The 24,243-nt window shown below is 68.1% G+C and overlaps 2 protein-coding genes across 3 annotated transcripts in view; one reads left to right on the plus strand and one right to left on the minus strand.

The window, feature by feature from the left end:
• The window catches only part of KCNQ1 (potassium voltage-gated channel subfamily Q member 1), a 222,236-nt gene extending 203,166 nt beyond the window's left edge, over nt 1-19,070 (minus strand). For both annotated transcript variants that reach the window (XM_059710702.1, XM_059710703.1), the window contains exon 1: nt 18,608-19,070. In XM_059710702.1, the coding sequence (XP_059566685.1) occupies nt 18,608-18,939 (332 nt within the window). In that variant the 5' untranslated portion in view covers nt 18,940-19,070. The remainder of the gene's footprint in view (nt 1-18,607) is intronic.
• LOC132241847 (insulin-like) overlaps nt 1-24,243 on the plus strand; it is a 394,596-nt gene that overhangs the window by 227,937 nt on the left and 142,416 nt on the right. The window lies entirely within an intron of this gene.

A 24,243-nucleotide genomic window follows, 5' to 3' on the forward strand; every position in this document is an offset into this window, starting at 1 on the left:
CCTGTCTGCTCCTCCTGCGCTGGGGAGGGGGGAGACCGGGGCTCAGAGCGCGGGGGCGGGCGCCCCCTCCTGCCTGCGCAGGGCGAGCCGGGCCCTGGTCCCGGCCCGAGTCCCGAGGCTCTGAGACCGGGCAGCCCCGACCCCGAGAGCGGGGACACGGCCCAGGGGACGAGGGGCTCAGACCCACTTCCCAGGCAGGGCGAGGGGAAGAGGCGCTGGGAGGCGGGATGGGCCCAGGGCTGCCGGCCCAACCCTGGAGGGCGCGTGAGCGTCCGCAGGGAGAGGCCCCGCCAGGGGCGAGGGTGGCCCTGGGCCCAAACAATGCCCTGCCTGTGCCTGGCGGCCGAGCCACCTCCACGCTGTGACCGCAGCCCAGCCCCGGGGCGTCCGGCCTTATCGGACATCGGGCGCCGCCAGCAGCCGCCAGGTGACCCGGAGCACGTGGCAGCCGGAGCCCCGCCAGGCCAGCCCTCCTCCTGCCCGTGGCCGGCCCCGAGCGGCACCCACGCGGGCCAGGGCGGCTCAGGTGACCCACCACCGAACCCAGGCCTGGCTGGCCTCCCGGGAGAGGCAGGGGACAGGCCCTGACGCTGGGGAAGCCCCTGGATCTTCGGTGACAGCGTCCCCCACCCTCAGGAGGTCCCCGGGGACACGGGCCACACACGTCACCTGCAGAGGAAACATGGCTGCTGCAGGGGCCTCCGCGCCCATGGCGGGCGGACCCGGGTCGCGAGCTGAAACGCCAGGCCCCACAGGCAGCAGCCGGACACGTCGGAGGATGTTAATTCACTGAATGTATCACATTAATTATACATTTTAATTAGAAGCGATACAACGTATCACTTGCTGACGGAGAAGTGCGGACGCTGGCTGGCTGGCTGGCGCAGAAGCCATGGTCGGCAGCCACAGAGGGCCCTGGGCCAGTGGAGGCAGCGTCTGGGGGTGCATCTGGGTGGGGGCGCACGTGCCGTTCCGTAGGAGTCCGCTCCATCGGAACACGACAGCACGTCCGAGGGCCAGGCTGGGGTGGCCGACCTCGGACTGGGCCCCGGCCCCAGGCCGCCCCAGGCGCGTCCTCCATCTTCATCAGGCCCAGCAGTGCCCACCGTGGAGCTGGGACCCATCTGCTCTCCATCGGCCCGAGGCGGCCCCTGTGCCCGGCGGGTCCAAGTCCCCGGCGTGACGGGCGGTGGGAGCGAGCTGCTCAGGAGCCCACTTCCTGTTCACGCCCCATCTCGCGAAGCCTGTCCCTCATCACAGGAGAACGGGGGAGGTCAGAGAGGGCGAGCCACCGCCCCGAGTCACACAGCACCAAGAGGACCAGCCTCCAGCCCCGGCCCCTCCCACCAACCGAGACCTGTGCCTCCGGGAGGCCAGCAGCCAGGGGCAGCCAGGAGTGGCGGCTCTCCGCCTTCCCTGCCCCTGAGGCTGGGGGGGGGGGCGTGGCAGGGGGGAGGGGGCGGGGGGAGGCCCGGCCCTCGGGGTCCCGCAGCGTGCTCTAGGCTGGAGCACGAGGACCGGAGGTGGAGGCAGGGCCGGGCCGGCTCCGTCCCCCAGCGTCCCCTGCACCACGCCTGGCGGCCTGGCCGTGATAAGAAACCCCTCACAGGGTATATTTAGAAGGTGCCGGAGAACAGCCTGAAGGGGCCTCACAGACGCGGCCTCATCTGCCAGGGACGCACGACGTCTCCCCGTGAGGGGTCCTGGCCGGGCGGGAGGGCCCCGCGGGCCTCGCAGATGCACCTGCGCCCGTCACTCTCCCTGTCGGGCCTGCATCTCGGGCGGAGACAGGAGCCTCTGCAGGCCTCCTGGGGGCACCGATGGCCAGGGCTGCCCACTTCCTCCCACAGCAGGCGGCGGTGCCCGAGGACTTGGGCACCAGGGGGTGGGAGGAGGCCCACGGGCTCCCCACCCAGGGCCCAGGGCCCTGCCTCCCGAATGGTGCCTGCAGGTCCCAGAGCAGTGGCCTGGGGTGGTGGCCTGGAGCTGTGGCCTGGAGTGGTGGCCTAGGGCTGTGTCCTGGGGCTGTGGCCTGGAGTGGTGGCCTGGGGCTGTGGCCTGAGGCTGTGGCCTGGGGCTGTGGCCTGGAGTAGTGGCATGGGGCTGTGGCCTGGAGCGGTGGCCTGGGGCTGTGGCCTGGAGTGGTGGCCTGGAGCGGTGGCCTGGGGCTGTGGCCTGGGGCTGTGGCCTGGAGTGGTGGCCTGAGGCTGTGGCCTGAGGCTGTGGCCTGGGGCTGTGGCCTGGAGCGGTGGCCTGGGGCTGTGGCCTGGAGTGGTGGCCTGGGGCTGTGGCCTGGAGTGGTGGCCTGGAGCGGTGGCCTGGGGCTGTGGCCTGGGGCTGTGGCCTGGAGTGGTGGCCTGAGGCTGTGGCCTGAGGCTGTGGCCTGGGGCTGTGGCCTGGAGTGGTGGCCTGGGGCTGGCCCCGCAGGGAGGCGGGCAGGGCAGGCCCAGCACCCAGCATGAGGGCCCGGCGTCTGTGCAGGTGGAGGGTCGGAGGGACGGTGTCTGGTGCGTGGCAGGTACGTGACACTGGGCCTCCCCTGGTCATCCAGGGACAAGACGGTCTTGCCCACTCGAGCCGCCGCTTGTGAAGGGTCAGTGTGTCCAGGAAGCACCTGCTTCCTCCCTGTCGGCCGCCTGGGGACAAAGCCCGGCCGGGCACTTCCTCCCACTCCGTCTCCCGCTCTCATCTGTGCCCTTCGCCCCGAAAACACACTCGGGCCCCACACGTGTGCGTGAGAGGCCGGGGCCCCAGGTGCAGGCGCTCTGCGGGCTGGACCCACGCGGCCACCCGGGCCAGACCAGCCTCCCCCCGCGGGAGCCGCGGCGGCCGGCAGCCTCGGTGCTCCCCCCGGGGGCGGGCTGCGATTGCTCCATCCACGCCGGATGCAATTGGCAGTTTTATTTCAGTCTCAGCATCCTCGTCCCACCAGATGGAGCCCGGTGCCAGCCCCAGGGGCAGGTCAGCACGTGCGCCAGCGCCGCTGACCGAGTGAGGGCACAAAGTCACAGTCCACTGTCACCGGCCGCCCGCCGCCGCCAGCCCCGAGGGAGGCTTCCCGGGCCAGGGAGGGACCAGGGCTCAGGACAGCCAGGCCCTCGCCCGCCAGAGGTGGACTGGGGAGGCCACCTGGGCCCGGCATGGCCTCTCTGACCCTGTGGAGGCTTCAGGGACGGCAATCAGTTGGTGCCACTCGGCGGCTCTAGGAGGTAACGTATGAGCCAGGGCTGAGACTGGAGACTCCAGGCAGAGGAAACTGCCGTGCAAAGGCCCTGTGGCAGGGTTGGTGGTCAGAGGCCAGGAGCTGAGAGCAGGACAAGGACCTGGGGGCCGGCAGCGATGAGGTCGGAGGAAGGCCAGGCCCGAGAGACCTTGCAGGCGGCGGACGGGCATCTCCGAGTGCCACGCCTCCTGGAACCAGCAGACACAGCTCTGGGCGGCAATCTGCTGATCGTCAACCGAGCTCCTGGCCGGGGCCCCAGCGACCCAAGCAGACGTCAGCAAGGCTCCTCTTCCGTCCACGCCAACCACAGAGGCCGGGAAAACGCCAGGCGCTCTGAACCCCAGGAAACCGGCGTCGGATGCCGGACGCAGCCAAGCAGAGGGGACGTCAGCCGCGATCCCACCCCGCCATCACACGTCACCGCGGCGGGCATCTCCACGGGCTGCTGGCCGCCCCCGCGGCCTGCCCACACCTGCCCGCCTCCCCCCAGAGCGTGGGGCTCCCTCCTCACGGGGCCGCCTCCTGACCCTGTCCAGGAGCTGCAGCCGAGGAGGGAACAAAGCAGAGGGAAAGGGGAACCGGCCGAGGACGGGCCCAGGCGCTGGGGCCGGAAACCCCGACGCCTCCACCGCCGGCAGGAGCTACGCCTCCCGCTGTCCTGTCCATGGACCCGCGGGAGCTGCCACTTCCTGCCGCTGCCCACAATAGCAGCACATCCTCGAGTAGCCGCCGGCCGCCTGCGCACCACCTGCCCCGCTGCAGACCCCCCCCCCGCCCCGGCCACTCAGCTCCCCCACACGCACGGCCCGCCTCCCGGGCCTGGCCACTCAGCGGGGCAAGGGAGCCCCCCCAAGTCGGGGCCGGGGGTCCTGGGGGCAGAGACGGCGAGGGGGTCCCGCGCGAGGACGGTCGGTAGCCCTGTTGACCGCTGGGAGTTGCTACGAGGACAGAAGGGAAGTGTTCCCGCCGCACAGGGCACATGAGCGGTGGCGGTTGGACGCTTCACTCGCTGGGGACCCTTCCTCGATGCATATCAAGTCCCTCTCGTGCGAGCTTTGCGTATCTTTCTATCTTATCCGTCGATCAAACCGCCATGAAGCTGGAACAGCCTGGCGCTGAATGAATCAACGTTTCTCTGAGGGAGGCCCACGGCGAGGGGCCAGCCGGCGGGGCGAGGCTCACATCCCCAACCATGGGGGGACGCGCCCTAGGCCGCGGCGAGGGGCCGTCGCCGGCCGGATGGCTCCGCCCACGGCGACAGGAGGTGACAAGTGTCGCGTGGACGTGGGGCCACGGGAAGCCTGGGCCGTCGGAGGGGATGGGGGATGGCGCAGCCCCCCTAAAACCAGGATGGCAACCCCTCAAAAGACTGAAAGGCGACATGACCACGTGACCCAGCAATTCCACTTCTGGGACCAGAAGCCCCAACGTTGAACGCAGGCCCCGGGAGCGAGACGGGTGCCCCGTGCCCACAGCAGCCTCAGTCGCCGCAGCCCAGAGGACGGAGCCCATGTGCCCGTCGTGGGCGAGTGAACACGCGTGTGACAGAGGCCGTGGCGTGACTCAGCTCAGCAGGAGACGCTGACACCTGCCACAGGTGGACACGCCTGAGGACAGCGGCCCGCGGGAAGCACGCCGGACGCAGGGCCAAGAGCTATGACCCCACGTCTACGTGGACCCTAGAGTCATCGAAACCACAGACGGGGGGGGGGGCAGTGGGTGCCGGGCTTGGGGGAGGGGGGAGTGGTTATTGGGGACAGAATGGCAGTTTGGGACGATGGAAAGTTCTGGAGATGGCGGTGGTGAGAATGGTCTTCATGCCTGAGCCACGCACGTAGCGATCGCTCCAGGGGTCAGTTCTGTGTTGTGTGTTTCACCACAATTCACAAATTTTCATGCTTCCCTTCTTGACAAAAAGGGCAATGGATTAAAAAAAAGACAAAAAATTAAAAATACAGAAAATAAAAGGGCAGTTGAAAGGCAGGGGAGCCCGGCCGGCGGGGCTCAGGGGCTGAGGGTCGGCCTAGGAACCGGGAGGTCAGGGTCCGATTCCCGGGAGGTCAGGGCACAGGCCCGGGTTGCGGCTCTGTCCCCAGTGGGGGCGTGCAGGGGGCAGCCGGTCCATGATGCTCTCTCATCACTGATGTTTCTCTCCCTCTCCCTCTCCCTTCCTCTCTGACATCAATAAAAACATGTTTAAAAAGGAAAGCGACGAAAAATACATGAATATTCGTTTATCCATGCAGAGACCAGCAGGACAGGAACGGCGGACTGCAGAGTCCATGCGTGCGCGCGTGCGGGTGGGACGCAGCAGGCGGGCGGGACGCAGCGACGGGCGGGAGAGCGGGATGGGCGGGGAGTGGCAAAAAGCCCCAACGCTTCCCAGACCCCAAATCACAGCAATAAAGCCACTCAGATGGACGGGCGCCTCACAAGCGCGTGTAACTGCGTTGGGGTGGACGCCACGGCCGCACGGAGGCGGGGAAAGGCGGGTCCTGGGGGCGTGGGGACAGGTGTCGTAGGAACGCCCCAGACAGACAGGGCGGCACCCGCGCTCTGGCCGGAACGCTGTCTCCGGTGAGTCGGCAGCTCCGCGATGCGCATCCCCGGGCGGGACAGACGAGTCGGTGTGAGAGCCGCGCTCCCTGCCGCCGAGACGTCACCCGCAGACAGGGCGAGGCGAGGCGGAGCCGTGGGCTGAGTGGGTGTCGGAGACGGGCATGGCGGGCGCTGTAACCACTGAGCACACTGGCCAGGGCTTCTACGCTCATTCGTTCGCTTATTTATTTCGTCAATCCTCACCTGATGGTATTTTCCCCATTGCTTTTCAGAGAGAGTAAAAGGGAGGGCGGAGGGGGGGGAGAGGGGGAGGGAGGGAGGGAGGGAGGGGGGGAGGAACATTGATGAGAGAGACACATGCATTGGTGGCCTCCCATACGCGCCCCGACCAGGGGCAGGGAGTGACCCCGCAACCGAGGTTCATGCCCTTGACCGGGAACCAAACCCTCGGCTCTTCGGTGCCACCGCTCTAACCACTGAGCACACTGACCAGGGCTAAGTTTAAGTTTTTATTTTTCTGACTAAATTTGTTTTTAAAACACACAGCCCTGCCAAAACCGGTTTGGCTCAGTGGATAGAGCGTCGGCCTGCGGACTGAAAGGTCCCAGGTTCGATTCCGGTCAAGGGCATGTACCTGGGTTGCAGGCACATCCCCAGTGGGAGATGTGCAGGAGGCAGCTGATCGATGTTTCTCTCTCATCGATGTTTCTAACTCTCTGTCTCTCTCCCTTCCTCTCTGTAAAAAATCAATAAAATATATTTTAAAAAAATAAAAAAATAATAAAAAAATAAAACACACAGCCCAGGCAGCGGGTGGCGGCCAGGCATGGTGGCCTGGAGCCCGTCCACAGCAGCGCCCCTGCCCCGACGGGTCCGCCCGAGGGCCTGCTCGCTCGGACAGCCGCGGGGACAGGACAGACTCGGCCGTGGCCTCGGAGCCAGTCGGTGAGAGAGCCGGTGCCCACGGCAGAAGGCAGCTTCCTCTTGGCCGCAGGCGGCGGACGTGGGCCTCGCAGCGAGGGGGCCCACGGAACCCGGACCCTCACGGAAGCCGTCCTCGGGCGACGCTGCCACCGTCGCTGGCGTTTAGGGGGCTGGGCAGGGGGGTGCAGGGGTCCAGCCGAGTCCCCAGGATTGAAGGAGAAGGGGCTGCCCCCAGCACAGCCGGCGCTGGAAGAAGAGACCAGAGAGAGGGTCGCGGACACTGACCTCTGCCCCCGACACGGGCCGCCCGGCGGCAGAGACGCGGCTGCTGCTGCTGAAACCTGGCCGACCTTGACCACCCTTCCCTGGGCCTTTGCCAGAACATGGGCCTCTTTTGTCCACAGACGTTTCCACGTGACAATTACAGGAGAGCTGGAGGCCCGCGCACAGCATTCGTGCGAGAGCCGGCCCTCCTTCCCCCGGCTGCGGGCCCCGGCTTCCCTCACGGCCCCAGCCGCGTCCGGAAGGCTCTCCGGAAGGACGTCCGGTCTAATTAGCATATTGCGCGTTTATTATTCTAGCTATGTTATCTATTTAGGTGTTAATTAAAGGCAACAGACAACTGAAAAATAAAATAAAACATAAGATAGACGAGACGTACAGCCCAGCCAGAGTGGATCCTTTGGTGGCGGTTTCAATCCCCTGTCAGGGCACATATGGAGGACAACCGATCGATTTCTCCCCCCCCACCCCCCCCCCCTCTCTCTCTGTCTCTCTCTCTCTCTCGGCGCATCCTTGGGTGAAGATTAAAAGGAAAGTGCAGAAACTAAAAGAAGGCAGATCCCATCACTCCTCGCTGGAGCCGCTCGCTGCCCCCAGGGCTCTCAGCGTCAGAGCCTCCTCCCCTCCACCTTCCCCAGCCCCTGGCTCCGCCTCACAGGCGCCAAGCACAGCCCGACCCCAGGGCCTTTGCACATGCTGCCTCCTCTGGCCAGATGCCCGTCCTTCAGGTCTCTGCTCAGGGCAAGAGGCTGGCCCTGACCACCCCTCCCCACAGGGCCCCGTCTCGGTCTCCGCCCCTTCCCTGCTTGCCGCCCTCCCCGGCCCTCACCACCGTGGGGCCCGCCAGTCGCTGGTTCACCTCCCTCCGCCCTCTCTCAAACACCATCTCCGGGGCAGCGATCCTGTCTCACTGACTCGTGGTTCCCCGAGGCCCAGGGCACGGCGGGCAGCGGGGGAAGGAGGGCGCAGACGTGAACGTGTCCTGACTTCGCACAAATAACAACATGCTATTTTTGCCTCATCCAAATGGCAGCGTGTTTCGTGGTGACGCCCAGCTTTAGAGAGAGTGAAAAGAGCGAGGCCGGCCAGGGAAGGAGGTGAACGGTGGGAAGGCTTCTGGGAGGAAGTGCCCACACGGTAGACACGCGGGAACCCTTTGACCTGCCCGTCTTCTCGCACGTGTGACGCAGGGAAATAGTGCAGGCTCCGGCGAAAGTGTGTCCACGGGCTCGCATCGCGGTGCATTTACGGGGCCACCAGGCGATAACCCAGCGTCCACAGGAGGGAGACGGCCACTGCGCCGGTTAAAGAAACGGTGGAAACGCCAGGCGGCCGCGGAAACCCCGCTGGCGGAGGATGGACGAGGGGCGACGTCCACCATACGTCACATGATGAAAGGGACAGAGTAATCATCTCAGTTTCCCCTCAAGGTCACACGTACAAGTGCACACGGACGACCCTGCTCACCGCAGAGCGTGCTCTGCGCTGGCCCTGCTGTCACGTGCTCCTGCCAGCGACCCCTGCAGCCCAGTGAGCACACGGCAAGGACCCACATTGTTCCCACTGCACAGAGGGGAGACCGAGGCACAGGCAGGATAGGCCAGTGGCCGGGGGTGGGGAGTCCAGCTATGGACCTGCTTCTCACCAGACAGCATCAGGTGCTTTCACACACACATGCCAAAAACACACATGGGTGCGCACACAAACGTCGTCACCTGTGTGCACATGCATGTGCCTATACATCACCTATGTGTGCAGTCACACATGTGCACACATATAGGCATGCACATACAGGCATACACACATGAAAACATATAGGCATACACATGCATGCATATAGGCATCCACACATGCCCACATAGGCACACACATGCACGCATACAGGCATACACACATGAAAACATATAGGCACACACATGTATGCATACACACATGCACACACATAGGCACACATAGGCACACACATGCACGCATACAGGCATACCTGCATGCATACACATAGGCACACACACATGCACACACATAGGCACACACATGCCCACACATAGGCACACACATGCACACATACAGGCATACACACATGCATACACATAGACACACACACATGCACACGCTGCCCTGGAAGGACGGACAGCAGGCACGCCCAGGTGCTGGCAGAGTCACTTTATTGTCGTCTGTGGAATCTCTGGAAGGTCTCCGCTCAGCATGTCTGAGGTCCATCATCGGAACGAGGCCCCTCCTGGCCGCATGTCCCCGTGGCGGCGGGACAGGGGCCGTGAGCAGAGACCGCAGAGGCGCAGGCCGCTCCCCTCAGTGCGCTTCCTCCGAGCGCTGGCACCGCCCACTCCCGCGGCGGGACAGGAAGCCAGAGCGGGAGGTCACTTCTCCTTCGGGCGGTTCACTCTCCCACAGGAACTCCCAGCGCCCTCTGCCCGATTCCCCAACAGCCCGCCACTTCCTGCGTCAGCATCGCCCGCCCGGTGGCTCCCCGTCCCCTGGGCTCCCCGGCCCCCTGGGCTCCCCGGTCCCCTGGGCTCCCCGGTCCCCTGGGCGGGCCTTCTGAGCCTCCGGGGCCCAGCTGGGGACACCTGCCTGCTCGCGGCTCCCCCGGTCCCGCCAGCACGCCTTCCCGGTGCCGGTGACGGGAGAGGCTCCACACGGCGCCCCCGCCTCGCGGCCCCTGCGCCTGAACTGCTGACCTTGACATTTTGAAGCGCTCAGCGCGCTGCCCTGTGTCCTTCGCCGTGGCCTTATCTGCCGCCGCCGCAATGAGACGCAGGCATGTGTCTGGCGAGAACACAGCAGCCGGGACAGCCGGCCGGGCTCCCTGGCGTGGGGCCGCCCGTTCCTGGAGAGGTGGACGCTGCCCGCCCGGGCCGGGGGCAGGGGCTGCGGGTGCTGCCCCCGGAAAGGGGCCCTTGCCTCGTCAGGAACCCGCCCGTGGGGCGGCTCTGAGTCCCCCCAGACACGCAGGTGGATGAGGGCTCTGGGGCCTTGAGTTCATGACCTAGGCCGGTCCCACCACGTGCTCTCGGACTCGCGCAGGCTTTCCTGCCTCCGCGGGCGCACATGCTGGTCAGCAGTTTTCTTTCTTCCTTTTTTTAAATATGTTTGGGTTTTTTTAAAATATTTTTTTTATTGATTTCAGAGAGGAAGGGAGAGGGAGAGATAGAAACATCAATGATGAGAGAGAATCATGGATCGGCTGCCTCCTGCACGTCCCCTAGTGAGGATCAAGCCCGCAACCTAGGCGTGTGCCCTTGACCGGAATCGAACCTGGGACCCTTCCGTCCACAGGCCAGCGCTCTATCCACTGAGCCACACCAGCCAGGGCTTAAATATGTTTTTATTGATCTCAGAGAGGAAGGGCGAGCAGGAGAGAGAAACATCCATGATGAGGGAGAATCGTGGATCGGCTGCCCCTGCACGCCCCACTCTGGGGATGGAGCCCGCAACCCGGGCCTGTGCCCTGACCGGGAGTCGCACTGTGACCTCCTGTTTCCTAGGTCGTCGCTCAACCCCTGAGCCACGCGGGCCGGCCGGCAGTTCTCTCTGTATCTTGGCGAGTGTTCACGTCAGCGCCCGCTCACAAGGTGAAGCTGGCAGCTCGCCCACGAAGGGGGAGGGAGGAGACGGGGCGGAGGGAACGAGGGGAGGGCGGTGAGGCCGGAGGAGAGAGGAGTCCTCCCGCCCTCCTTCAGGGCCTGTGCCCAGCGCATCCCGTCCCTGCCTGCGGCCGTGGGGACCACAGTGTGGCTCTGCCTGGCACAGGCAGAACCTGGGCTGAGGCCCCGCTGCCACCTCCCGCGGGGCCAGCGGCAGGGCCTCCGGCTGACAGAAGTGGGCGCACACCCGGCGGAGGGAGGAGCTGGCCCTGGCAGAGCCGGTGCCCGTGTGACAGGTCAAGGTGGGCAGGGAGCGGGCAGCGGGAGGGGCTTCATCCAGGGCCAGAGCTGGGGGACGGGTGGGGCAGGCAGGAGGGGGCCAGGTGCCCCCAGGTGAAGGCCCTGCTGCGGGGGGCGGCGGGAGGCCACCCACGGGCGGTGCTGACCGGCAGCCACATGACCACAACCACCCCCGGTGCTCACCCAAGGATCCAAACCAGGTGCTCAAACAAAACCCTGCGGCTCGACGGCAGCGGCGGCTCACAGACGCCCGGGAGGCCGCTGAGGGTCCGGCACGGATGAGCGGACAGTCGACTGTCACTCGGCTTAAAGGCAGTGGAACCCCGACACCGGCCATCCCAGAGGGCCACGAGCTGTGGGAGTCCAGAGACAGAGGGTGGACACTGGAGGGGCGGAGGGGGTGGGGTGGGCGGGCACTGCAGGGGCGTGGTATGTGAGGGGCGGGGCGCTGGGTGGGCGTGGTGTTGAGGGGCGGGCGCTGGGTGGGCGTGGTGTTGAGGGGCGGGGCGCTGGGTGGGCGTGGTGTGGGAGGGGCGGGCGTTTGGTGGGCGTGGTGTTGAGGGGCGGGGCGCTGGGTGGGCGTGGTGTGGGAGGGGCGGGCATTTGGTGGGCGTGGTACATGAGGGGGTTGGGCGCTGGGTGGGCGTGGCATGTGAGGGGGCGGGGTGCTGGGTGGGCGTGCCGTGTGAGGGGCGGGGCGCTGGGTGGGCGTGGCGTGTGAGGGGCGGGGCGCTGGGTGGGTGTGGTGTGTGAGGGGCGGGGCGCCGGGTGGGCGTGGTGTGAGGGCGGGGCGCCGGGTGGGCGTGGTGTGAGGGCGGGGCGCCAAGGGCAGGGCGGGGACAGCCCTTCCCGCACGTGGAGCTGGCGGTTCGGTTCGGGAGCCGCGCTCAGGCTGACACAGAAGTGAACCCCCCGCCTCCTGGGCCCGAACGAAAAACCGAACGACACAACTTCTCGGGGAGAACACGGAGCCGCGCGTGCCCGGTTCGGCCAAGGTCCTCGGACACTCGCCGGCCCATAGACCCCGAAGGACACGGGAGAATCCACGCCCGGACGCTAAGACCTTCCCTCCGGACGTGGACGGGAGGCCCGGGCAGAGCGAAGCCAGAAGCTCCCGGAGGCGCCGGCAGCGAGCGGCCGATTCTCCCCGCGGACAGCGCGGTGCATGCCTCGCCAGAGAGGGGTCGCCCGGCGGGTGCGCGGGGAAAGACCGGGCGCCGCGGTCGCCAGGGAAACGCGATCAAGTCGGGGAGGGGGCGCGCCCCAGGAGCCACAGGGTGAGAGGAAGACAGGGACCTCCCACCAGGGGAGGGGCAGCTCCCGGGTCAGACCCACGCCACCTGCGCCCTCCCCTGCGGCGCGTCCACGGACACTCCCCGGTGGGGAGAGGGTGCGGGGAGGGGTGGGAAGGTGGCTCACGGAGAGGGGAGGCCTGCAGACCGGCTCCGGAGAGCCCGCGCCCGCGAGGCCCCGCACCCGTGCATCCTGAGCACGTGCGGCTGCTGTGCCCGTGGCTCCGGGGAGCCTGTTCGGAGGCCCCGCAGGCGGAGGGGCGGGGGCCGCAGCAATGAGGTCGGCCTTGCGCTCCCTGTACCCACGCAATCCACACGGCCCAGCCCTCCGTGTCTGAGGCCACTTCCTGAGGCTTATCTGCCTCCCATGGCTCCTTGGCGGACCCCCCCACCCCAGGCCGCACCTCGGGCCCTGTGGGGGCCTTGCCAGGTGGGGACGGCCCAGCCCGCACCCAGGAGGGAGCACCCCGTCCAGCCCCTGGCCCCTGGGGGGGCCTGCAGGGCACGGAGGGGTGGGGCCTGGGCCCAGGGCGTCTGCCACCCACAAGCACCTGTCCAGGCTGGAGACTGGCCCAGGCGCCACCTGCCCCCCTCCCCCCCCACCCCGAAGGCCCCCTCTCTGATCGAGGCCCCCTTTCCCCAGCGCTAGGACGGAGCGAGGCAGAATGCGTCCCAGTCTCCGCAGCAGGAGGGCACTGCCCGGCCTGCGGGCGACGCGTCCTGGGCAGAGGCCTCAGGAGGCGCAGGTGCTTTTCCGCCCACCTGGGTGGCCTGCAGACGGCTGCCCTTGGCCGGACACACCCCCCGGGGCAGGCGGCACCAGCATCCTCCAGCTCCCTGGGGAAAGGGGTCAGATTACCAGCCAGGCAGGTGGCACCAGGAACTACTGTCCACATCCAGAGCCACCCAGCGAGGCTCAGCATCCACCACCGCCAGCCAGGCTGGCGAGGCCCCTCCCGGCTCTCGGAGGCACCGCGGGGAGCAGTCGGGCCTTCCCCCCACCCCCCGGGCTGCGCAGGCTGGGGGCACGCTGTCCCCACCCACCCACGCAGCGAGCCCTGGGCTGCAGGCAAGCCTGGCCGAGGTGCGTGCCGGTCTCGCCCGCCCAAGGCCAGCCCCGCCCCAACCTCCCACAGGCCTCCGGCCAGGACCCTCCCGGAGGAGCCCAACTGCCCCTCCTCCTGCCCCTTCCTCCTGCCCCTCTGCCCCGCCCACCCACCCACCCCAGGCAGCCTGGGCCCAGACTTGCCCAGACAGTAGCCTGGGGCTCAGAGGTGCCACCCTGGGGACACCAGCCAAAGGGAGAGGCCCTGCCTGGGTCTGGGGAGGGAGCCCGCTCTGGCCACTGGCAGGCACAGCCGCCCCCCAGCCCGTTGTCCTGAGCACACGGCTTGCCCCGGGCCCATGGGGTGAGCAGGCACGGGGTGGGGGAGCCCCGGGCAGCCCTATGCTGGGGTCCAGCCCGTGTCCTCGGGCCTGACCTGCTCCGTGAGCTGCCTCGGCCCTGGAGGCCGATTCCCTCCGATCAGACCCTTTCCCAGGCCTCCATCTCGTAGGTGAGCCTGGTGTCGGTGCCAGGGACGCGCTCCCTTCCTGGGGTGAGCCAGGCCTTCCGGGGCCCGTCGGGAGACAAGTGACCCTCCTGGCCAGACACCTTGTTCGGCCCCTGGGGACAAGCCACCCGATGACCCCCCAGGGGGCGGGGGCATGGCCTGGGGGCCATCTCATCACTGGTGTCATAGAAACAGCCGTCTACCATTTTTAAACAACCCACATTTTTAAAGCAGAAAGTTCAGATTAAGCAAAAGTTTAGAAACCGCCACGCGGAACCCACACCCGGGGGCCCTGGCAACGCCTGCCGGGAATTGCTCTGCAGACCCATCGGGGGCTCGGGGGGCGTGCTGGGTGCTGGGTGCGGTTGGTTCAAAGTGGCCAGGACGAGGGCCCCGTCGAAAACAGATCGTGCGAATCAAGCGGGCCAGGGCACTGGGGGCTGCGGGACAATCACAGACGGAAGGACGGACGGACGGACGGACGGGGCCTGCTGACACGGGACACGGCGCCCCCAGCCGCCACTGTGCACTGGGGCCGAGACGCAGACAGGAAAGGTCCTGCCGAAAGTGGGGTCTCGGGGAGCGAGAGGCCGGCTCAGCGCTCAGCTCGGCCCCTCTCGGAGCTCCCTGAGCGAGAGTCCCCGGGTGACCGCTCCCCAAGGCCGTCTGGGGAGGCGGAAGGGCCCAGACGCCCTGGACAGCGTGACTTTGAGGTGGCCGGAGCTTGGCAGCGAGGAGGACGCGATAAGAGTGCAGGAGGCGGGGCCTGCCCCAGGGACGGCCAGCCAGGCCCGCAGAGCCCCCAGCCGGCCCATCCCCCGGCCAAGGGCAGCCAGAACATTCCAGCGCTGCCCAGGAGGTGCCTGGAGGTGCCGCACCGCGGAGCTCAGGCAGGGACCTTGAGCGGCCTCTGATCCAGGAGACTCGGGGCAGGGAGCAGCCCCCGTCCTGGGCTGCGGGGCCCTCAGGGCCCATGTCCCCATGTCCCCGTGTGTCCCCGTCCAGCGAGGTAGGGGTGGGCCTCCCCAGAGACCCAGGGAGCCAGCCCGTCTCCCAAGGGTGCCCAGCAGCTCGGGGACAGCCGGGCACAGCGACAGGTCAGGTTCCCCACTCACCACACACACGCCGGGGCCTCCTGGACCCAACCCGCTCCCCCGGCCCCAAAAGGCCCCCCCTCCGCCTCAGCCCCCACCCAGCAGCTCCAGAGGCTCAAACCAGGTCGGGACCCCGCCTGCCCCTAAGACCCTCAGTGGCCGTTTGGTGACTCGGACGGAACCTGGCCTCCTGGCTGGGCTGCAGGGGCCCCGCTGAGCCCACCTGCGCCTGAAACGGCCCTCGTCCCACTGTCCATCCATCTGTCCACCCACCGCGGCCTCTGCGGTAGCCGGGCCCCACCAGCCCCTCGCCCAGGGCCCGGCTTCCCGAGCTGTTTGATTCTCAGGGGGGTCACCAAGGAGCCCCCACCCCACCGGGTCCTGAGCCCCACAAGGGCCTAGCGCATCCCTCCTGCTCGCCCTGCACCCGGGACCTGGAGGTGGGCGGGAGCATAGAATGGACCCCCGTGCGCATGAGCGCTGGCCCACTCTCGGTAACGGCAGGGCCCTCACGGCTCCCACCATGACCCCGGCGTCAGCACCTTCTAGAATCCGAGGCCTTCGCTGGGAGCCCAGGCAGGAGGGAGGCTCAGGACCAGGCCGGTCAGAGGGAGGAGGGAGTTGAGAGTCTGAGGGCGGGTAGAGACCGAGGCCCCAACACTGGCCACACCGGCCGTCCACACTCGTGCCCAGGGACGCTGACTGCAGGGACATATAGCAGCCCCCCCCCCCCGCCAGGGATCCAGGGCGAGGCCGGCGGTGCCCACACACTCGGGAAAGGCGCAGGGCTGGTCCCCTGGAACGGAGGACCCTCCGCCTCTAAGTCTGGGGCGTTGGCTCGCTGGCCCCGGACACACAGAAAAGTTCTGTCACCGGAACGGACCACAGGACAGCGACCCACCCAGCCACGCCGGGGGCAGGGCTGGCCAGAGCCCCCCTGAGGAATGGCGTGCAGCCGTCCGAGGCTCCGTGCACCTGTCCACCACTCCATCCACCCGCCCACCTGTCGACCCATCATTCCTCCTGTCCATCCACCCCAACCCACCGTGCATCTACCCAGCACCTCTCCCTCTGTCTGTCTGTCCACCCATCTACGCACCCACCCAGACAAGACCTTCTCCTGTTGTGCGGCGGCCGCGGCCCGCCCTCGCCGCTGGAGAGCTGAGCCCTGGAAGCCTGACCCCCGTGGACGGGGCTGCCCACGTGCACGCGGTGCCGCTGCCCAGGGGAGCCTATGCAGCCGTGAGAAGGCGCGCGGCCTCCCCACACTCCACCGATGTTAGTGCTGGGAGGGCGTCCCCTCCTCACCCCGGAGCCTCCGTCTGCGTTTCCTCCTTCCTGCTCCCGCGTCCGAGTCACAGAGAAGCCCCTTGGGGCGGTGAGTGTCTGTGCTGGGCCGTGGCCGTGTCGTGGCTGTCGGATCCCTGGTGCGCCCGCCCCACCCCGTGACTCAGTTTCCCCCTCTGCAACAGTGCCCCTGAGGTCAGCGTCCAACGTGGTCAGGGGGCCCGTGGAGGTCGGGCCCAGGAGCAGGAAGCGGACTCAGGGGACGGTGGAGAAAGACAGCCCATCCTCGGACCAGGGCCCACGTGCTCCCCGCCCTCACTGCCCACTGCCCCCTCCTGCAGGGTCTGCGAGTGGCAGGAGCCTCCAGCCCGGGGGGCACCGGGAGCCACCGGGTGGGGCACGTGGCCGGTCGACTGGCCTGCACTCTGGGAAGGCGGGCGGGCTCGGCCCAGCAAACCGCCGGGGCTGGCTTCCAGCGCGTCAATGATTAACACCATGAAGGTGCCGCCGCCGCCGAAGCCGCCGGAAAGTCCTTGGGCCGGGCAGGAGCGGAGGGCAGGCGGGTGGCACCGCGCCAGGCGTGAGAGCCTCGCCCGGGTCCTCATCCTGGGACCCTCCTGCAAACCCCTCCTCTCAGCCGCCCGGGCACACGGCCACCGCAGAGCATCCCTTCCCGCCCCCGCCCCCATCCCCCAGGGAAGCCACCCTGCGCGCCAGGTCCCGGGAGGCCGGGCGAAGGCAGCGTCTGCTGAGCGAACTTCCGAGAGCCGAACAATCGGAACCAGGAAGAAAACACAAGTGTAAGCGGAGACTTCCTCTGGGCGGGCCGGCCCTCTTCCTCCCCAGGCACCGCCAGGGCCAGCGCCGGGCCACGCTCCTGTGGGCCCGCGTCCCAGGCGCCAACCCACGGGGTGTCTGGTGGCCCCTCTGGCCGGGGGCATGCCGCACTCCCCAGCAGCCCTCTGCCCACACCGCCCTGCCTCTGCTGGGTGCCTGCACCCAGGGCCACGGGGTGGGCAGGCAGCCGGGCAGGGTCCCCTCCACGCCCCACCCCCGGGCCTCACGGCGTTGGGCCCAGCAGGCGAGGGCAAGGAGGGACCTCGTGTGCAAGTGGCCCCACAAGCCCGGCGCCGGCTGGGTGTTTGCAGAGCGGGACTGCTCAGGCGGGGTCCCTCGAGGTCACGCACGTGACACCCCGAGACCAGCCGCTGTGGGCCTGGGCGGTGGGGCGGGGGCTTGAGGACAGGGCCCCGTGCCTTGGGGACACTGCACTCTGTCCCTGCTGCCACGGAGGGCCTGTGCTCCCAGCATGAGGGCAGCAAGCCCGGTCCGCCCGCACCCTCAGAGGCCAAAGGGGAGAGGCCGAGGCTGCCTGCCACCGGCCTCACCTGCCCAGACGATGCTCCAGAGGCCGTCCCGGCTCCCGCTGCCCCCAGGGCCCCCGGGGAGAAAACAGGGCTCTGGACACCCCAGCTGCCCCCGTGCCCCCAGCCCTGGGCCAGGCGAGGCAGCAGGGACCGTGGGAAGCCAGGAGGAGGCCGCCCCACGCAGCCGTGAGACCGACACGGGCACGGTGGGGTGAAGGCTCACAGAACAGAACAGAGGCTGGCACCGGACCAAGGGGCAGCTGGCGGGGCCGCCAACACCAGGGCCACAGCAGGCGGCGGTGGGGCAGGTTCCGGGCGGGCACCATGGAGGGTGGCCCTGAGGCCTGAACTTCCTGGTGCCCCTGTCCCTGAGCCACGGGGTGCCCTGCCCTACCCCTTGCAGGCATGCCACTCCGGTGACTGGAGCCACCTGGTAACCAGGGCAGGTGCTGCAGGGAGGGCCCACTGCCTCCCTCGGGCTTCCTGGGGCTGGCACGCGGGGGCCCTGTCCCTCCGCACCACGCGACACCCCCTCAGCCTCCCCTGCTTCCTCCAGGTTCTCCTGAGCTGGACCAGGTGTGAACACTCCCGCCCCCAACGCTGACCCTCAGGGCACAGACCGCTGGGCAGGAGACACCGCCCCCCAGGGGCCTGCGGGTCTGGGGTCTGGGACACTGAGGCAGAGCGCCGCCCCCTCCGGGAGCTCCTGAGCCCAGCGTGCCAGCCGCCCCTGGGCATTCTCTCCCCGGCACCCAAGGGCGCGCTCCCTGGCACAGGTCCCTTCCCAGAATGATTAACACCTGGAGTCCCTCCGGGCTGGGCCCCCCTCCCCATCGGCTGCCCCCACGCACAGGCCTGAGCAGGGCCAGTGGGGGGCTCCCGGGTCAGCCAGGGTGTCCCTCATGCTCCCAGGGTCAGACCCCACGTCCCCGAGCGCCAAGGCGCAGGCTCGCGGGGGTTCCCGTTTCTCCCTGTTGCCCTCCTCCCCTCCCCGCGCTCGGGGGCGGCGGCGCGGGGACCGCAGGTGGCGCGGGCCGCTCGCCCAGGCTCCTCCCCGGAGGCGGCGGCGGGAAAGCCCCCCGGAGCGCGGAGGACGGAGGACGGACCGGGCCGGTACTCACACGGCGAAGTGGTAGACGAAGCACTTCCAGCCAGTCGGGCGCTCGAGGAAGTTGTAGACGCGGCCCTGGACGTGGGTGCGCGCGAGCAGCGGGCGGCGCGCGCTGTAGATGGAGACGCGCGGGTCGAGGCTCACGGGCGGCCGCGGGCCCAGGTCGGCGGCGGGCGGCGCGCCGGGCGCATAGAGCGCGCCCCCCGCCGGGCGCTCCTCCGCCAGCTCCAGCGAGAAGGGCGCCTTCCTGGCCGGGCCCGCGCTGCCCCTCCGCGCGCCCGGCAGGCGGCCCCAGCCCCAGCGCTTCCTCTCGGCCCGGGGCGGGGAGGAGGCCGCGGCCATGGCCCGGGAGGCCCGCGCGGGCCGGCCGGGCAGCGGCTCCGGGAGCTGCAGCCAAGGCGGGCGTCGGGGCGCGGAGCCGGCGGCCTCTGGTGCCAGCCCTGCCGCGGGGCCGGTGCCCGCCCGCCGGGCGTGGGGGCGGGGCCGGGAGGGGGCGGTGGCCGCGGGCCGGTCCCTGGGGATGGCGCGCCCCGCCCCGGGCCAGACGCCCCGCCCCTGCCAACCGGCGCGCACGGGGCGCCCTGGACCCGCGGGCAACCTCGCTCACCTGCCTGGTCCCGCCCCGTCTCTGCCCACCTGTCCGGCCCGCCCCTTTCGCATTCACCTGTTTGCCCTGCTCTCACCCGGTCCTCGCCCCACCCTCCGTGCTCGGCTCCGCCCGCGCCCACCTGCTCCCCATTCCCACCCGCGCCCACGTGCTGGCTCCCACGCCCACCAGCTGCGCTGCGCCCAGGGCCGCCGAGCTGAACCGGGAAGGAAGGCGCAGCCGCAGGTGCAGGACAGGCAGAGCGCGGGCTGGGCCCCGGCACCCACGTGGCTCTGAGTGGCTCGGAGACGCCTTGAGGGGGGAGCTGGAAGGAGGGGCGTCCTGGGGCTCTGGGACTGACCCTCTTGGCACCGGAGGGGCGAAGTGTCGGTCCCCGGACATCTGAGCTGCCCCGGGCGCTGGGCACACCTGCGGGGGCCGGGGAGGCCCGGCCATGTTGGTCAGGGATGGCCGCGGGGGGGGGGGGGGGGCGGGCCTGCGGGGAGGCCAAGGATGGGGTCTGGGCGGGATTTGACGGACGGGCACGGTGGGCGCGGCTGTCTGGGCAGGTAGAGGCTGGCATTGGCACGATAGGGGCCTGGAGAATGGTGTTTGTCCTCCTGGCCGGGCGTTCCCTGGTTGGGGTGGGAGTGTTGCTCAGAAGGTTGGCTCAGGCCCCTGGCCACCGCTGCATTGGGGTTTGGGGGGCTCCCTGCGCGTGGAATGGTCGCCAGGGTGGGAGGAGGATGGGGTGACCAACAGGAGACAGCGCCTCCCTCCGGTGTTGCACTGGGGCCTGGGGACAACTGCCCCCCCACCCCCCAACCCCGCCGCAGGTCAGGGCCCCGTAACTCATGCAACTCCCCAGGTCTTCAGGGAGCACCGGGCTGAGGTATTGGATGTGCCCCCCAGAAAGGCAGCTCTTGATGTTTGTTCATTCTCACCAGAGGGTGTTTTTCCCATTGCTTTTCAGGGAGGGAGGGAGGGAGGGGAGATGGTTAAACCCAGGTGCGAGCCCTTGACCTGGAATAGAACCGGAGACCGTCCGGTGTGAGGGCCGACGCTCTAACCCAGCGGTTCTCACCCTCGGCTGCACATGAGAATCACCTGGGCATCTTTTTAAAATCCTGATTTCTGGGCCTCATGCTCCGGGAATTCTGTGTCTTTGTTACTCATGCTGTGGCCTCACCCCGTAACAAAGACACAGAATTTCCCGAGGACGAGGCCCAGAAATCAGGATTTTAAAAAGATGCCCAGGTAACTCTCGTGTGCAGCCAAGGCTGAGAACCACTGCTCTAGCCACTGAGCGCACTGGCCAGGGCCAGGAGTCAGCTCTTGGTGGTGGACAGAGAGCAGTTAGGCCCTTCCCCGCCTCCCCCCTCGATGGCGCCGTACACAGAGCGAATGAGGGGAGGGTCCCGCCTGAGCTGGGCGCAGGGAAGCCAGCGGCCGAGAGCGAGCCTGCGAGGAGAGGAACCGGTGAGGAAGCCCGTCTGGGAGGCGCGTGGGGCAGGATGCGAACGGGCAGCGGGCGGTGGGCAGTGGGCGGCGGGCAGTGGGCAGTGGGCGGCGGGCGGCGGGCGGCGGGCAGCGGGCGGCGGGCGGCGGGCAGCGGGCGGCGGGCGGTGGGCGGCGGGCAGTGGGCAGGACGTGAACGGGCGGTGGGCGGCGGGCAGCGGGCGGCGGGCGGCGGGCAGCGGGCAGTGGGCAGGATGCAAACGGGCAGCGGGCGGCGGGCGGCGGGCAGCGAGCCAGAGGAGGCGGAGCGCCCGCCCCCGCGGGGCCGGGGAGCAGGGCACACGGCGGGCTTTCATTCGGCCACGCTGCCCGAGGGAACAGTATATGCAGGAGGACAGGGCCTCCTCTGGGAGGGGGGGGGCGGGGCGAGGGACCGGAGCCCCAGGAAGACAGACCGCGAGGCCGCCTGGGCTCCCGGGAGAGCCGCTCACTCTCCGTGAACGAGGCTTAACTGCGTCGTTGGCGTGAGGCCAAGGAGGCTCCAGGCGGAGGGGTGGGCGTCCCTCCCGTCTGAACCCAGACCAGGTGTGGTCAGCAGAGAAGGCAGGGAGGGGACGCGCTGCCACGGGCCCGTTTAGGTCACGGGCAGACCTGGCCGGCGTGGCTCAGAGGTTGAGCGTCGACCTAGGAACCAGGAGGTCAGGGTTCGATTCCCCATCAGGGCACAGGCCCGGGTTCGGCCTCGATCCCCAGTGTGGGGCGTGCAGGAGGCAGCCGATCAGCGATTCTCTCTCGTCATGGATGTTTCTCTCTCCCTCTCCCTTTCTCTCTGACATCAATAAAAATGCATTTAAAAATAAAAAGTAAGCCGCGGGCAGAGAGTGAACGGCACTGGCACAGAGCCTCGCACGCCGGGGAGAAGGGAGAGCCGCCGGACGGGGGCAGAAGGCGGGTCCGGTCCGCGAGAAGGGTTTCCTGGCCTCTGCGCGCACGGAACTCTGTCCCGCGTCACTGGTAACAAGAAAAGTGCACATGAAGGGACCCGTGACCCCACCCGACGGGGAGCCCAGATGCCGTCGGCTCCGTGGGCAAGCGAGGGAGAGCAGGAGCGCGCGTGTCCCGGGCGGGAGGGGCCGGCGGAACTCGCAAAGCTTCTTCTCAGTCCCTTGGGCCGGCCGGTGAGTCCCATCTAGGCACCGACCCAGAGATGCGAGAATGGAAAGTGATTGGTACCCAGGCTCTTCACGGCGACCTTGTTTGTGTAGCAACAGGCAGAAGGCCCGGAGAAGGGTGGGGGGGTGGGTAGTAGGGGCGGGGAGGGGCGCCCTCGGCTATCGTGCCGCCCTGGAGCCCATGGTCAATGAGAGCTTTATCGATAACCCGCAGGGAGGGGCCAAGTCCTTGGGGGCTGCTGGGGGCCCGTCAGGATGCCCTGTGCTTCTGTGTATGTTTCCAGGTTTTAAAAATCACAAACCCTGGCCGGTGTGGCTCAGTGGATGGAGCGTCTGCCCATGGGCTGAGGGCCCCGGGTTCGATTGTGGTCAAGGGCACCTGCGTCGGTGGCAGGGTCCTCCCCAGCCCAGGCCCTGGTCGGGGCGTGTGCAGGAGGCAACCAATTGATGTGTCTCTCCCCATCCCTTCCATTCTCTCTAAAAATCACTAGAAAAATATCCCCGGGTGAGGATTAACAGAAGACAATAATAGTAAAATATAATATATAGACGGAAAGAGAGACCATAGACAGGATTCCTTTAAAAAACATCGTAACCAGCAGCCACCCAAGCGCTGGGAGGCTCCTGGAGGGGCGTCCGCGGTGCCGGGAGCCTGCTCGGGGTCCTGGCCCTGTCGGCACAGGGACACGGGGCGGCCAGAGGCCCCTGCGAGCTCAGAGGAGCTGGTGGGGGGTAAGAGGGGGGAGGGCGGGCAGGTGCACAGGTGGGGTGCCCCGGGCTGGGGCTGGACTGGGCTCGGGGACGGGAGGGCCCGGAGTGAAGGGGGGTGGGCAGGGCCAGCCACGGGCGCACTGGCTGCCCTCGGGTCCCCCCCAAGGAAGGCCACCTGCCCGGAGCCGCCTCCAGGCCTGCACGGCCCGAGGTCACTCTGGGCGAACGCGCCACAGCCGGGGGCCTGGACGCAGAGGCTGAGGGATCCACTGAGGCGCCCCTCCCGGCCTCAGAACTTTCTGGAAACACTGCACTCACCTTCCCTGGGTGGCGCTTTTTTTTTTAAATCCTCACCCGAGGATATTTTTCCAGTGATTTTTAGAGCGAGTGGGAGGGGGAAAGACAGACAGAAACATCGGTGAGGATCATGGCAATTGGTGCCTCCTGCACGCCCTCCCCCCCACCAGGGCCCGGCTGGGGCGGAGCTGTAACCGAGGTCGTGCCCAACCCCGGACCCTGAGGCCTGCAGGCCGATGCTCTGTCCACACGGTCAGGGCTGGCAGCACTTTCCACTCCCCTCTGCTCACCGTGCCCCCCCCCCCCCGCCCACCATGTCCGTGGGGCCGGAGCCCAGCAGCCCTGCGTGTGGACTCACAGGCCCACACTCACCCTCCAGGCCCGGACCCGGGGCCCACGGCGCTGGCAGGAGGGGGGCTCCGAGCGTGTTCTTTGCTCTGAGGTTGGGTCATCTGACGTCACCCCTTCCTGCGGCTTGTCTCCTGCTCCCTGTGCGCTGACGCTCCCAGAACCCCCCGGGGCACAGCCAGCTGATCGGCAGCAGCCACTCTGGGCAGAAAAGTCAGGTTTGGGGTTCAGGGTCGGCTTCCACCGTGCGACAGCCTTGCTGGGGATTTGCACCAACGACTCGCACATTCAAGACGTGAATTCAGCCTGGCCAGTGTGGCTCAGGGGTTGGGCACTGACCTATGAACCAGGAGGTCACGGTTCGATTCCCAGTCAGGGCACAGGCCCGGGTTGCGGGCTCCGTCACCAGTGGGGGGCGTGCAGGGGGCAGCCGGTCCATGATTCTCACTCATCACTGATGTTTCTCTCTCTCCCTTCCTTTCTGAAATCAATAAAAATATTTTTTTAAAGACGTTTATTCATTCCGCCTGGCTGTCCAGCTGTTGTAGGGCGCCCAGGCTGACGTCTCCTCGGTGAAGTCGCCCCTCAGTCACCCTAATCCTTCACTTTCCCGGTGACCCGAGACCGGCAGGCAGGGCTCTGGGAGCCAGGTGGGACCCTCCGCCCGCACCTGCGCAGGGTGAGCTGGAGAGCGAGGGCGGGGCCAACATGCCCCTCATCTGACCCCCAAGACCCAGACCTGCCAGCCCCCACGGGTCCCCTGCCCGAGGGACAGCCACTGCCCACCACCCACGCCCTCAGCTGACCCTTCCAGGGAGCACGCTGCGTCCCATCCGAGGAGCCCGGGCAGTGCCCGTCGGGGCCTCTGGGAAGGAATCAGGCCTTTCCTTGCGGGAGAGTCAGATGGGCGGCTCTGGCCCCTTGGAGAATGGAGGGCAGGAGACCTGGGCTTGTCCCCAGTCCTCTGCGGCCATGGTGGGCAGTGTCCTGGCCAGTGCCGCGTCTTTAGCATGTGGCCGGGGGGCTGGGGGACTGGGGCTCCAAAGCCATCCCTGGGGCCCATCACAGAGCCAG

The sequence above is a fragment of the Myotis daubentonii genome, chromosome 9, assembly GCF_963259705.1.
Source record: "Myotis daubentonii chromosome 9, mMyoDau2.1, whole genome shotgun sequence".
Taxonomy (NCBI): Eukaryota; Metazoa; Chordata; class Mammalia; order Chiroptera; family Vespertilionidae; genus Myotis; species Myotis daubentonii.